Source organism: Bombus flavifrons, chromosome 3, assembly GCF_040668555.2.
Source record: "Bombus flavifrons isolate JBK064 chromosome 3, iyBomFlav1_principal, whole genome shotgun sequence".
Classification (NCBI taxonomy): domain Eukaryota; kingdom Metazoa; phylum Arthropoda; class Insecta; order Hymenoptera; family Apidae; genus Bombus; species Bombus flavifrons.
The window spans coordinates 8,944,676-8,959,383 of record NC_138444.1 but is presented as its reverse complement, the minus strand read 5'-3'; the positions used below and the strand labels follow the sequence as shown (position 1 = coordinate 8,959,383).

The following is a 14,708-nucleotide window of genomic DNA, read 5'->3' as shown; positions in this document are numbered from 1 at the left end:
ATGAAGATGTGAAGTGTTTATGGTTTTGATTATGACATAATGAGAAAAAAATACTTTATTGCCATGTGACCATCTACATAGTTTTTACAGTAAATAATCAAATGGATGTTAATCTTTGCTTTAAATGCTACGAACAAAGTTAGATAAAGAGTAGAGATATTTAAGAAATAATTGTTTCGTAGAAAATATGATACAAGCTATTAAAGCTGTTTAATTGAAGAAATTTAACGACATTAGATCAGTGAAGGTATTAGAACGTGTTACAATCGACTGTATTCCATATGTCTATCCTATATGTGCCTCAAAATTAATGAAGGTATTAGTGCTTAGAATCTACGTAGCTTGCACAGAAGTAGCAAAAAACTTGCTCTCTCTGGTAAAAGAAAATCAGTAAGGACGCAAAGTGCAGTAGATGAATCGATTTAAATTATATTCGACGAATTAAAATACCCAACCAGAATTATTCATCATGTCATCGGTATATATTATATATATTATATCGGTATATATATATATTATATCGGTATATATATTATTCATATATCATCGGGCCCGAAGACGGTTCCTGAGGGCCCGCCACTGGCGACGACGCGACGAAGAAGTCTCCCTGCGCTACCGAGCGTACCGCGTGCTACGGCGCTCGCTACAAAAGGAGATCAAGATCGCGGAGGACCGTACCTGGTCGGAACTGGTCGAAGCAGTCGAGTTCGACCCATGGGGGAGGCCATATAGGACGGTGACACGAAAACTTCGCGCGTAGGGCCCTCTGGCAACGACGGAGATGGAACCGGCGCTGCTGCTGCAGATTATCGGGATGCTCTTTCCCCGCAAGAGGACAGTGCGGCAGAACAGTCGTGGAAAACAACCCGGACGGCGGTATGGACAGACGACTGGGGAGTCACGGAGGAAGAGCTGTGGGAGGCGACCAGAAGAATGGCCTCCCGCGACATGACGCCGGGCCCGGACGGAATCTAGGGCCGGATCTGGGGGGAAGTGATGGGGTCATGGCTCCCAAACCTCGGCGCCTCTACACGAAATGTCTTAGAGAGGGAGTCTACCCCCAGGCATGGCGGACGGCGAAGCTGGTCTTGCTCCGTAAAGAGGATCGACCGTCGACTTGGCCGTCGGCGTACCGGGCGATATGCCTGCTGGACGAGGTCGGCAAGCTCCTCGAGAGAGTGGTTGCCGCCCGTCTGGAGTGACACATATCGGGGCGGGTGTCGCGTTGACATGAAAGCCAGTACGGCTTCCGGAAGGGACGCTCAACGATTGACGCGATCAGACACGTGCGGGCACTCACGGAGGACATGGTTTTCTGGGACGGCGTGGCTCTGGACATCGTGGGCTCTCTGGACATCGTCAACGCGTTGAACTCCATGCCGTGGGGCAGGATAGTGACGGCCCTGGAGCACTTCGAGGTTCCCAGCACCCAGAGCACGGTGTTCCGCAGAGCTCGGCGTTGGGACCGATCCTGTGGATAATTGCGTACGACGAGGTACTGCGTTGCTCGCTGCCTCCGGGCGCAGTCATGGTGTGCTACGCGGACGACACTCTGGTCTTGGTCTGAGGTCGCGGGTGGCACAAGACGTTGCGCATCGGTGAAATCGCAACGGCTTGCGCGATTCGTGCTGTGCGCGGAGTGGGCCTGAGGGTATCCCCTGCGAAGTCGGAGGTCATCTGGTTCTACGACAAGAACAGGTGAGGGATTCCTCCGCCCGGTCTGAGCATAAGCATGGCAGTCGAAACCATCGGGGTGGGATTGCGGATGAAATACCTGGGTTTCGTCATCGACAGCCAGTGGACGTTCGAACCGCACTTCGACTCCCTGATTTCGAAGGTGTCGGCGGCTGCCAATGCTTTGTGCGGCCTGCTGCCGAACATCGGCGGGGCGGGAATCGCGGTGCTCCGACTATACGAGGGCGTCGTTCGGTCCTGAGTGATGTACGAGGCCCCGGTATGGGCGGATGATCTGATAGCGAGTCGTCGCAGCATCCTGCTCCTCAGGAGGTTGCACAGGGTAACCGCCATCGGAATCGTCAGGGGATATCGAACGGTGTCCCACGCGTCGGCGACCGTTCTGGCCGCGTCCTCCTGTGGGAGCTTCGGGCGTTGGCGCTCAAGAGGAGATACATCCACATGAGATTGTGGGACCCGGGAGAGGACTCGACCGAGCAGGCGACCCTAAACGACCTAGGAACCGCCGAGGAGGACGAACGGGATCAGTGGCCATTCTAGCTAATCAACGAGGGAGGCGAACATCGAGGCGCGGAGGCGGTCCTCCCAAATTGGGAGACATGGAGAAGCCGACGCGGTCTCCCGCTCACCTACAGGATGACTCAGGTGCTCACGGGACACGGCGTGTTCGGCGAGTTCCTGATGAAAATCGGTCGGGAGACGACGGACATCTGTCACCACTGTGGGGAGAGCAGAGATACGGCGCAGCACACGCTGGAGTTTTGTCCAACGTGGGAGCTGTCCCGCTACACCCTGCGGCACGTCATAGCCGAGAGATTGACCCCCTCGGCGATCATAGAAGCGATGCTGAGCGGGCCGCAGGAATATGAGGCTGTCCGCCTCTTCTGCCAGCGAGTTACGCTCGCAAAGGAGCGAGCAGAAAGGGAGAGAAAGAGAAACTCTCACCCTTGTAGGATAACGCGATGGAGGGGGATGGCGGTCAGGCGGCCTAGAGCCGTTTCCTCGCCGTTCCAACGGACCATGACTAGAAGGGGGGATAGCGCTAGGTGCAATGCCCCTCCCCCCCTTAGTACCAAATTCAACAGTCAGAGAATTTTTAGAACTGGCTCGAACAAGAGGACACGGGAGGGGGGTGCAACGGAAAGATAATTTGTAAGAGGTCCCTGCAGCATTCCTGTCACACGCGTACAATGGTTATCGTGGAGTTTTAGTCGGTAAGAGTCCGACACTACTCTGTTGTTGCCGATTATTAGCAGCAGCGGAGTGTCCATGAGGATTTCTCCACGTGCAAAAAAAAAAAAAAAAGAAAAAGAAATAGATGCAGATATCATAATTTTAACTAAAATTATGGTCGCTTTATTCTACTCCTTATTTTGTAAGACGAAGATGAAACTTACTGTGTACATGTAATAGAAGAATAATATATATATAGAGGAAGAAATGTCGATTATTTTTTCTGTTATCTGCATTCTTGCTTAGTCCAAATTTAATGTCAGAACATAATGACTATGATACCATATTTCCCACAGCTGACGTGGAAGCATTATTTTGCCGACGTTATCATTGTGAAAGACGACATGCACGTTTTGAAGGTCTTAAAATTTAAAATAATCGGAGAGTAGATAATATACAATTACGGTATACACATACAAGTACATATAAATAACTATGTCAGCCTTATAGAAATGCATAATATACCGAAATTTTCCATATTCATTTCGTACAATCCAACTGCTGTTGAGACACATGGCTTCTTCCACCTTATTTGCGTCACGTAAAACATTTTTTGAATTTTTACCGATATGTTATACCATGTGGAATTGTACCTATTTCAATTCGGTCAAACGTTATATTCCAGATTAGTATGATAATTTGCATATGATGGCCACACTAAATACGACACTAAACATGTACTATTGTTTCATCATAGTCTAGAAGTATTGTCCAGGTAAACTGAGCACAAACTAATGGATCTGAATGGCTCCACAAAATACACCACATTTAAGAGCTCCGACTGGTCTATCAAAATTGACGATTGTCTGAAACATATGGATAAACTACTGTCTCTAACGCATTGAAACAAAACTTAAGTTGTTTGGTCCAACCTTTAAAAATTGATTCGATTTCGTGAATCACTTTGTACACTAGTCTTACTTCCATACAATTGGGTCATTTCATTGCCTTGCAGGACTGTTTTTTCTAGAACGGATAATTCATTATTTAATTACAACTACTACCACTCTTTCGACGCGAAATCGAACATCTTGTTAAACTACAATATATAAAATAGCATGTCCTTTCAACATTTCGCTGTTGCCTGAAATCTTCTTTGTATAATAAATAATTGACGTATGTCCTGTCTATACATATGTATATACGATAATTTAATAATACTGGGCATACAAGCAGCTACATTCGGTTGACATTCAAGCACGGCGTCCACATTGTTTGTACAGATTCCTGTGTATATTTCTAAAAACTAACGATTCGAATTCCGACTGTTTATCAATCTTACCTGATTATTTAATTTATTACGTGTAATTCACTCTTCAGTTTCTTCTTTTTATCCATAATAACTTTTTAAAAAATATTCTTCTCTTTACAGATGGCAGAAGTATGCTTGTGATATTAATAATCACTACAATTGCGCTAGTATTCCCGGAATCCTTGTTTTTGACGCGGGTGTAGTCTTACTAATTGTAAGTATTTCTTGAGTACTTTATGGTACTAGATTTCGGGCACATCACGATACTGGTTTACGTTTCCCTGAAATACTAAATATAATACTTTTGTGAGCCATTTTAAATATTTCAATCGCGATGTATATATTATTTCGTTCTACCTTTGTACCTTACTGTGCATGAGACCAGATTTTTAGAATAGCGTCATGGTAGTTAATGAAACCACATGCAAGCGTAACTCTGTTTCTAACTATGTTCGTGAAGTATATAAATGTACCTATCAATTTCCAGGACTGGTGGACAATATCTGGTAAACACAGTTGTACTAAATACTCGGTATTACATGAAGTATGAAATTGAAATCATTAAATATGGCTGCGAATCATTTTGTTTATTGGAGAGGTATGTATTATTTTTAAAGCAGGTTCAAAGTAGGATCAAAACCGTATAGTAGGTAAAAAATGACACGTACGCCATTGTCGTGCCACCTGTCTTGAAAGATCAGGAGCTGTAATTGTTCTGAAATATTGATTACACATTGTACTGCTTATACGTTCAGTGAACTGCTCAGTAAAGTCGTTCGAATTTATACCAGAGCTATTATGTTTTCGTTTGCAGTGTTTTCCGATATAACTGTGCAATGATGTTATTTATGTGATGCAAAAAATAAAAAAAACAATTATTACTCGATTGATTAATTGAGTACTTGTATCATATTAGTTTACCTTGATGACGTTAGTAAACGTGTATACATACACACATTGTACTTTCTGGCGATATTTGAAAAGGTCCAATACAGTAATTTTTGGGAAGGTACACAGTATTACTTGCGAATTAGAGAATATCAACTAATCATCGTGATTTATTAACACTATTTGCACGTTCGATATAATGACAAACTATTATATCGGTTATTATACTATCTTCATGCTTACTCAGTCCAACAGTGAACTTCATCCTTTCAATGACATTATCATCGTAATGTACGACATGCAGGTTTTGAAGGTCTTACAATGAAAACGATTGTAAATAATGGTTGATATGGTACAACAATTACAATCGATTTATGCTGTGTTACATACAGTTCCAAAGTTCTCAATGTTCATTTGGTATAATCCACAAGCAGTTAATGTACATGGCTTCCTAGTCCTTATTTGCATCATGTAAAGCATTCTTTGAACTCCTACTGGTGCTCCATACCATGTCGAATCGTATCTGTTTCAATGTCAATAAAATATTACATTCTATGATTTAGAAGATTATAGTAGAATCTTGATTATCCGATCTAACCATGGTAAGTGCTGTTCTGTTAATCGAACAGCTTTGTTTGGAGATAGGAAAACATCATTTACTTTGAATTATTTTATAAATACCAATATTAGAAAGGAATAAAAATGTTTGGATAAAAAAGTAACAATGTCCATCAGTTCCCATTTTTATTTTTCAATCTTTCATATACAGAACCACCCACAAATTTTCATTAATCTGTGATGTGATATTCGAGATTCTACCGCACTTACGCTTTGAAAACACTAAACACCTACAGTTGTTTCGTTAGCTCGGAGCAATGATCTATAAGTATTTGTCCAGGTAAACTGAGCATAAACAGATGAAACTGATTTGCACCGCATAGCACAGCGCTTCTAATTGATTCTCCCGGTCTATCGAAGTTAATCACTGTCTGCAAATATAAAACAATTGATTAGGTTAATGATTTTTTTACGTTTTGGTAGATTTTCACTGTATGAATATCTTTACTTGAACAGCTGTCGTGGTTATACCAATCATATTTAGTCCAATTTGAATCATATAGCTAATTCGATTGTTTTCATCTAATATATCGTAAAAGCTAAAAATGCAATGTCCAAAAATGATTAATGTCGTTCAATAACAATTTGATAATTTGTTGTATTTTATCGTTATTTGTTAAATACCAACTCTATGGCTTTATTGTGCATGATCACGCAATTTCTGATCTGTTTATATGTGTAACGTTCCGACATAACTTCATTAGTGAACGAATTTAAGTGCCTTGTATTTTTCTGGATTTGGTGCCTGTATATATATCGAGAATTAAAAGAAATTATCATAATGTCTATTAGTACATACAGTAGCTGACAAAAGTATATATGTTGTTTCATGTATACATCTATTACATATGTTTCATAAAACGTTTTGAAATTTTATTAACACTGATGTGACACATCTGTCATTATTGTATTAGTAAAGTTTCAAACCAATCTAAAATTGTATATAAATGTATATAAACGTATATAAACGTATATAAACGAATATAAAAGCTATAAAACATTTACTACAAAACGAAGTAAAAGATTAGTATTTGGATGTTCAAGTATATTCGTGACCCACTGTAATAAACGTCAGATAAACTTGAACATCTGTAATTTTATAATTATGTTGTAACGAATTAAAATTTGTGCAAATATTTTTAAGCGGTAATATATGTACATAGTTATATGTAATATAATTGTATTGAGTAAATCATATTTACCCACATACTACAAATAGTCCACTATTGTGGTGAACTATAAGCATCAATAAAGAATCTACGGTAACTATGATTATCGAAACTACTACTGACGTCCAAGATAACTGTAAGTAGACGTAGAAAAAATAGTTATCGCTGTCAAAAATCACGTAATTAACATTAAGTATTTGTTGTCGTGGTCGAGTTTCGTTTAGTGGAAGAACGATATCCAACATAGGAGGAAGCAGTGGAACGAGTAAAAAAAGTGCCATACATATCAGTAAAGTATCTGAAAAGATTAGAATTGATCATTTAAGTGCGAAATATTCAGTGGTATGAAACCGTTTTTACGTGAACTCGAAGTACGCCGATTAAAAAATTAAGACATGATAACTTACTTCGATACAATTTCGCCATTTTGCTGCCCCGTATGGTGACTTCTTCCAGAATGTACAAATCTTGACTTAATTTCAGCTGCTGCCATTCTTTCGTTATAGAATCGAACAATTTTCTAAACTAGAACATAACACGTGTTGTCACAACTTTATAACATGCTTTCTTCCGTAAAGATTGTTCAATAGTAATAAATTTGCGTACATTTTCTCTGTTTAGATGAACATTCAATATTTTAACGATACTGGTCAAAAGTGCACCTAAATGTGGCAAACACTCGAGCACCATGTCCAGATTCTTGGTGTATAATGATCCGTACAATACGATTGACTAATGAATTATAAGTTCCAGTTGTTTAATGACATTACTTGACTGTTTAATTTATTACGCAGAATTCAATCACTTTACACATTTTAACTATAATACTATTTCTATAACTTGCATCCCCGATATGTCTACCTTACCATTGGAATAAGTCCGCTTGTCATACTAATCACCATTATAATTACAATGATCAATCCATATTTTTGGTGTGGATCTAAGCCCAAAAATCTTAAATACTTCTTGATTGTGTTATAATAAGGAATGTCATATATATTAGGATACTGTTCCCCTGTTTGAAATACTAAATATTTCGAAAATTGAATAAAATTATTTGAATGAATTATATTTGAATAATATTATCGATATATAATATACAGGGTGGTTGGTAACTGGTGGTACAAGCGGAAAGGAGGTGATTCTACTCGAAAAAAGAAGTCGAAAATATAGAATAAAAATTTTTTTTTTAATTTCTTTTTTTTTAAATTTTTCCATCGAGACAACGATCTACAGTGAGATCCGTTACAACGTACCGCACGCGTACCGAGCGAAAATTCAAAGTCGATTTTCTCGAAAACAAAGCTTCAAACGAAAAATTTTTATTCTATATTTTCGTTTGAGGCTTTGTTTTCGAGAAAATCGACTTTGAATTTTCGCTCGGTACGTTCGCACTTTATCACGTCTCGTTATAACAGATCTCACTGTAGATCGTTGTCTCGATGGAAAAATTAAAAAAAAAAAATTAAAAAATGAATATTTTTATTCTATATTTTCGACTTCTTTTTTCGCGTAGAATCACCCCCTTTCCGCTTGTACCACCAGTTACCAACCACCCTGTATACAGAAATATAATTCAGATACCGTTAATATTATTAGTAAACGAAACGTTAGATATTTTGATCGCGTTATCATATATGTATATTGCGTCCCTTCCTCTTACCGTCCATGTTTCCAAATTCTTGAAACATCGACTTTTAAAGAAACGCAACGCACGGAACCACAAACTCAATAAAACTGGCATGCCGTGCCGAATGCATGAAACGATTCTTTGTAGTAAATTGATTCGGTTAAGTGTAGAGAAACTTAATGACAGTATTTTCATATTATTTCATTTATTGTATCGAGGCAAAACTGTCTGATTGCTGGTGTTATTGTATTAGCAGTTTATACAGTAGTTACATATGTACATACCTATAAGAAAATGACGTAATCGTTCTTTTAACGGACTGCCAATTTCAGTTAGGATGCACATCATAAAATATAAATCATCTCTTTCTAAAACTGTCGCTTGTTGGATATTCGTTGGAAGACAAAGAATTGATCCCCTATTGTTGAAGAACATAGATACCTCGAAGATTAATGTTGAGATATAGACAGAGGAAAGATTACGAATATGAGATAGGGTAGAAATATGAGAGAACGAAATCGTATTCTGTATATAGTACTTACAGTTACAGTTACAGTACAGTTCTGACAGGTTTGTTAATGTCGATCAATATAAATTTTGTACATCACGCGTTATGACGACTAGAACACTCTCTCCTACCAACCATTGCTGATAGTTATCGTTCTTTTATTTAATGTACATTTTACGTTTCAGCCGCAGTAGGAAGTGTCTTCACGTCCTTATCGAAGTGAAATTCACGTTGGTTTACTCTGTGATTTTGAAACAAAACAAAAACGGGAATTTATACTTCTATAATCGAGATCTAGTAAATCAATGAAGATGTGAAGTGTTTATGGTTTTGATTATGACATAATAAGAAAAAGTAAAATAACGAATTGGCAGAAATATGAGAAATACTTTATTGCTATATGACCGTCTATATAGTTTATACAGTTAATAATCAAATGGATGTCAATCTTTTCTTTAAACGCCACGGATAAAGCTAGATAAAAAATAAATAGAAAAATTTAAGAAATAATTATTTCGAAAAAAATATGATATAAGCTATTAAAGCTGTTTAACTAAAGAAATTTGACTACATTAGAGCAGTGAAGTTATTATAACGTGTGACGATAGACTGTAGGATATTAGTGCTGAGAATATATGTTGCTTGCACAGAATTAGCAAAAAACTTGCACTATACTGTACTACTACCATAATTTTTAATAGTTCGATTTTACCTTCACTTCAAAAAAAAAAAATAAAAAACGTTCGAAAGCCCCCCAAAAAAATTTGGAGTTCTATAAGATCCACGAGATTTATGTTTATACAGCACATTTCACATAAAATTTCCCAAGCTTCTTCGTGTGTTTTTCTATCTTGTCTCTTCTGAGACTCTCTACACTAAAAAATAAAATGGATATTCCATGTTCATACCTTTCTCTAAATATTTCAATATTATAGATCTCTGTATGCTCTTAGTTGCAAGTCTCATACTTTGCGTAAATGACACTGATTTTCATTTTACGTAGCGTGTATTGCTGAAATTCACAAGTTTAAAATGTTTGTTTCTTCACAAAAAATAATCTTGCTAAGTTTCGTTTTCCCAATTTATTTTAAGCTTATGAGCATTGAATTTGAAATTATAAAAACTGACAAACATGAGATCATGATACAAGTATCGTTATATATTTTACTTAGAAAATAGTATTAGTGTTTTGTGCTATTTTATTGAAATTAATGAAAGAACAAATTAAAAAGGCAAGACAATATTGTTTTCATGCTTAAACAGTAATACTGAAATAAGCGCTTTGTTTATGAGTACGTTTATTTAGTGTACCATACATTGATTTACACCTTTTTATTATACATATCTAACTAGCTACTATGTAGATACGCATTGCCATATTCGTATCAATAGTTGATCATTGTTCGGTATTCTTTTACATCAAAAACAGGATTGGCAGGATGAACTTCTTCCGAGAACGAATTAGTCTTTCAATGATAGGAGCACCATGAAGTATGATACGCATGTCTTAAATGTCTTAAGATATGAAAAAATATCAATTACTATTTCATTACTTATATCATGACGAAAAATGATTATACCCGTTTTATACTATCATGTACGTACTATTCCAAAATTCTCTATGTTCATTTCGTATATCCCTCCTGCTGTCAACTTACATGGTTTACTAGATCTCATTTGCATCATGTGAAGTACTCTTTGAACATTTATTGGCATGTTGTACCACATTGAGCGGTATCTATTAGATATAAGATTAATACAGATGTTATATCGAACTGATGACTTTTCGAATGTTTAAAACATATTTGTTAACATACATATCATTAGTCAACTCGAAACTATGATCCGTGATTACTTGTCCAGGTAGGGTAATAATAAGCAAATGGAATTGTTGGCCCACAAGAAACAGTCCAATTCTGAGAGCTTCCTCGGGTCGATGCAGATTTATTACTGCCTAATTAAAAGGTATCAATATAGTTTAATATTTGATTCATTAATATTTTCTATAATTGCAAAATAATTCTTACTTGTACGGCTGTTATGGTCATACCGACCATAGTTAGCAAAATTTGGAAAAAGAAACTCCTGCGGCTGCTGTCATCTAACATCTCGAATAATCTTAAAATACAACCAAAGAAAAAGTCAACGGTAATCTGTAAACTCTTTTGCTACTTTTTCTATTATAACATTTTTATTATAACGTTAATTATAACTTTATCATTACTAACTGTAGGGCATTCTTATGCATGGTCAAGCATTGTCTAAACCGTTCAGTGTAAGTTTCATTTATACGAACACCAGTAGATCCTGTTGCTGTTATAATGTTCTGCCTATATCATTGATAAGTATTTGAATAAAGGAAGTCCATTTTTCTTTATATTAAAAGAAGCTAGATAAATTGAATTCAAGATAGAAATAATTTCGAAAAAATGTTATTTTTATTATTTTTCACAAATACTGTAGCGAACAAAGAAAATCTCATGATATCATTCCTTGCAGCCTGCGATTTTATGTAGAAACGTTTCTAAAATATTATTATATACTTACCCACATATAGCAAATATGGCACAATCGTGATGAACGATCTGTATATACAATGAATCGATAGTGACTGCAATCATCACTGTTACGAATGAACACCAAAGTGAATGAAAATATATAGGATAAAAGTATCGATTTTCATCTAGAAAGTATGTCAGTCTGAACATTTGATGTCTTTGGCGAGTTTCATTGAGCGGTATGATGATATCTAAGAATGCAGGATATAACGGAATGACTATAAATCCTGACATACATGACAATACAAAAGCTGAAAATATCAGAAATTTGTCATTCGTATAGAAATTATTAAAAATATTAATATATAAAAACATATTCAATGTATAAAATTTATCGAAAGATAAGTTGCAACAGTTACTTCTATATATTTCACCAATCTTATTTCCTTGCTTAGTAATTTCCTCAAGAATATGTGTTTGGCTCTTATCGTTTAATAATTTCCAGTCTTTCTTTATAACATCGAACATCTTTTCAAACTAGAAAATAATTATATTTAGTGATTTTTATTTTTACCACAGAATTCGTTTTCATAAATTTATATACATTTTTCTTGTAAATTTCATGATTTAGCAATTTTATTAAGACAGCTGATACCGAAGCCACTACAGGCATGCCTTCCAACATCCCTCCCAGATCTTTTTCGTATAATGACGTAAAAATTTGTGCAAACTGTTGAGTAAAATCTCTAATTATATTGCATCCAATATCCTTTCATCAATTTCATGTAACCAATATTCACGATATTTTTTTAATAACATAAGTATTTTTAACGTATTTAATTTATCTGTAGCATTTTTACTTACCGCTGGAAAATAGAATGTCAATAGACTGCCTGTCATCACGGTTACATTAAATTTGCTGCTCCATCGCGATTGATTTGGAAACTGTCCCAAGAATAGTAAATACTTTTTAAATACTTTGTAATAAGAAATATCAAATACAGTGCTTGTGCGTCTTTCATTCTTCTGAAACACTAAATTATATATATATATATACACATATAGTTGATATAACATTAATGTTATTAGTGAACGAAATGGTAAATATTTTAATCGTGATATATGTATATTGTATCTCTTTCTCTTACTGCCAGTGTTTCAAAATTTCTGGAGTAATTCTATGGAAACGTAGTGTGGTACGAACGTTTCAACAATACCGCCGGACACGAAGTACGAATCTACTCTTTAGAATAAAAAACATTTTGTTGGTCAGATAAGATATGGATATCTTTTACATTCAGTGACATCATGTTATTTTCATTATTACAGGTAGAGTATGTGTACATTAAAATTTACGAGATAGCTATTAGTCTATAAGAAAATGATGTACTTATCTTTCCTTTTTCAATCTGTTTGTTGAATGACTCTGTGATAAACGGAAAATTGATTGTTAGAGACTTCTGAATCGTTGAACAAAAATTATTATAGGATTTCATTTATATTATGTCTATTTCGACGAATTGAAACGACATTGTAGTTGAAACGATATTAACCGATGAAGTGAACTCCTTTCGTTTGAATTCTCTTATTCAAATTCCGATTATTCGAAAATAATAACGAGAATCAGAATTTTTACCATATGTATCGTTTGTTTCTCCATAGATTTAGGTAAATGAAAGCATCTTAGTAGCAAGTCTGTAAAAATCTTAGTGCAAGTTTCATGCTTTGCATAAATACCATTGCGTTCATTGCGTTCATGGTATCGACGACTTTAACAAATTTGCTTCTGTTCTTCAAATAATCTTGGTAAGAATCACCTCTTTAATTTATTTTATAACTTACATATGGAATATCTCTTTGATTTTTTCTGAACTATGTCATACTATCGTACATGCACAGTATTTAACTACAATTAACTATTTTGACTACAATTAACAATTTTGGGAAAAAAATAACTTGTCAACGTAATTTATCTCAATTAACATATATTAACATATATCAAGTATTAATACTGTCATTCAGATTATCTTCATATTAATGTTATCCTTTACTATTCATCAGAAAAGAAAGTAAAATACGACTCTCACGAATTTTTCAGCGACATTGTGGTGTGGGCTCTACGTAAATAACGTAATTGCTTTTTCAAAAAGAATGTTTATTAATGTTATCGAAGTGCTTTTTAAGACTCTGTAACAAGAATTGTCGTCTCTTTTTACAACTATACTTATAGAGTACCTAAACTAAAGGGAAGGCATGCAATAACGTTTTTCTGTGAGTCCTACCGTGATAAGTTTGGCTGCGTGTTTTTAAGGATTTACTAAGCAAAGGATAAGGAAGCATAAAAAACATTGATTTCTAATAATCTAGAGTCAACTAACTGACTTCCACTCTGTATAGAAAGACTCTATTTGAGAACAACGTTTTTAGAAAATGTATGATTAAAACAATATGTGACATCTTATCATAAGACGAAGAATAATTGAATATCTAAAATTAAGTGTTAGTTATAAAATTCTTACTATTCGAGGATTCAGCTATCGAAAACGTACAATAACAGTAGTGGTTTTCATATACACTAATTCTCCAATATTTGAAGATTTTTTTCATATGTAAATTCAAGGTGAAATATGATGAAGGCCAGACAGATGTGTGTTATGCTATGCTCAAGTCAAAGCATTCTATGGCAATTGTGTGTAGTGGACAAAGAAATCAATGGTGGACCAAATTGTCCAATTTTTTCGGACAATCATCGATTTCAGTGAGATGAAGTATTGTAGACGGTGATTAGAACGTTTTGTGGAATATTCAGTGACAGATTGACTTCCCAGTAATTGAAGATATTTGAATTCATAAGAATATATGAGATACTGTGTGTTACGAACAGTTTGAGCTTCCCATTTTTTAAATAACACTGAATCACTTCGACCAATGCCAGGTTTTTTATTTGTGCAATATAGAGATTCTTCACTTGCCTGCTTCCCACCATTCTTTTGCACAGTGTGTTTGTTCAGAGAAACTGCATGACACTAAAGGTAGAAATACTATCGCATCACGTGAAATCACATACTATCACATAGCGTATTGCATATAAACAGCATGACGCGTGTCGAATGTGTCGGATTACACTTCTCGAATGTTATGTGAAATCACGTGCTATGACGTGATAGTAATGTGTTTCTACACTTTCTACCTTAAGCAGTTAGCCATAACGTCTTAA

The 14,708-nt window shown here is 35.9% G+C and overlaps 3 protein-coding genes across 6 annotated transcripts in view; 1 reads left to right on the top strand and 2 right to left on the bottom strand.

Annotated features, from left to right (window-relative positions):
- Positions 1–4,778, top strand: part of mus81 (mus81 structure-specific endonuclease subunit) — a 47,793-nt gene extending 43,015 nt beyond the window's left edge. The window contains exons 11-12 of the mRNA XM_069110010.1: positions 4,301–4,394; positions 4,668–4,778. The gene's annotated coding sequence lies outside the window, so the exon portion shown is untranslated. The remainder of the gene's footprint in view (positions 1–4,300; positions 4,395–4,667) is intronic.
- Positions 4,779–5,324: 546 nt separating this feature from the next.
- Positions 5,325–7,843, bottom strand: LOC138178029 (uncharacterized). Its single transcript, XM_069109431.1, has 8 exons — positions 7,722–7,843; positions 7,462–7,587; positions 7,263–7,380; positions 6,889–7,153; positions 6,315–6,431; positions 6,135–6,225; positions 5,921–6,057; positions 5,325–5,591 (listed from the first exon to the last, which is right to left on the bottom strand). The coding sequence occupies exons 1-8, from the start codon at positions 7,755–7,757 to the stop codon at positions 5,441–5,443; spliced, it is 1,041 nt and encodes a 346-aa protein (XP_068965532.1). The 5' UTR covers positions 7,758–7,843; the 3' UTR covers positions 5,325–5,440.
- A 1,895-nt stretch (positions 7,844–9,738) lies between these two features.
- On the bottom strand, positions 9,739–14,481 carry LOC138178307 (odorant receptor 9a-like). 4 transcript variants are annotated; one of them, XM_069110023.1, is made up of 10 exons: positions 14,412–14,481; positions 12,356–12,525; positions 12,096–12,221; positions 11,911–12,028; positions 11,541–11,802; positions 11,222–11,323; positions 11,021–11,111; positions 10,811–10,947; positions 10,599–10,731; positions 10,252–10,508 (listed from the first exon to the last, which is right to left on the bottom strand). In XM_069110023.1, coding segments are annotated over exons 1-10 (1,194 nt in total). In that variant the 5' UTR covers positions 14,413–14,481; the 3' UTR covers positions 10,252–10,454. The 4 variants fall into 4 exon arrangements, with proteins under 4 accessions (XP_068966125.1, XP_068966124.1, XP_068966122.1 ...); XM_069110022.1 differs by lacking the exon at positions 14,412–14,481 and adding an exon at positions 12,640–13,457 and having other exon boundaries at positions 10,253–10,508; XM_069110024.1 differs by lacking the exon at positions 14,412–14,481 and having other exon boundaries at positions 9,739–10,508; positions 12,147–12,221; positions 12,356–13,460.
- Between the last annotated feature and the right edge of the window lie 227 nt (positions 14,482–14,708).

What these genes read in the sequence shown, in the direction of transcription:
- LOC138178307 (XM_069110021.1), bottom strand. Translation starts at nt 12,568, where the DNA reads ATGTTATATCAACTATATGTGTATATATATATATATAATTTAGTGTTT. An exon ending in TGACCATAACAGCCGTACAA is followed by an intron (nt 10,948 to 11,020) that starts GTAAGAATTATT and finishes CCTTTTAATTAG; the next exon opens with GCAGTAATAAATCTGCATCG. An exon ending in ACATAGAGAATTTTGGAATA is followed by an intron (nt 10,509 to 10,598) that starts GTACGTACATGA and finishes TCATATCTTAAG; the next exon opens with ACATTTAAGACATGCGTATC.
- LOC138178029 (XM_069109431.1), bottom strand. Translation starts at nt 7,757, where the DNA reads ATGGTGATTAGTATGACAAGCGGACTTATTCCAATG. An exon ending in GGACTATTTGTAGTATGTGG is followed by an intron (nt 6,432 to 6,888) that starts GTAAATATGATT and finishes ATATATATACAG; the next exon opens with GCACCAAATCCAGAAAAATA. An exon ending in TCCGAGCTAACGAAACAACT is followed by an intron (nt 5,592 to 5,920) that starts GTAGGTGTTTAG and finishes ACATTGAAACAG; the next exon opens with ATACGATTCGACATGGTATG.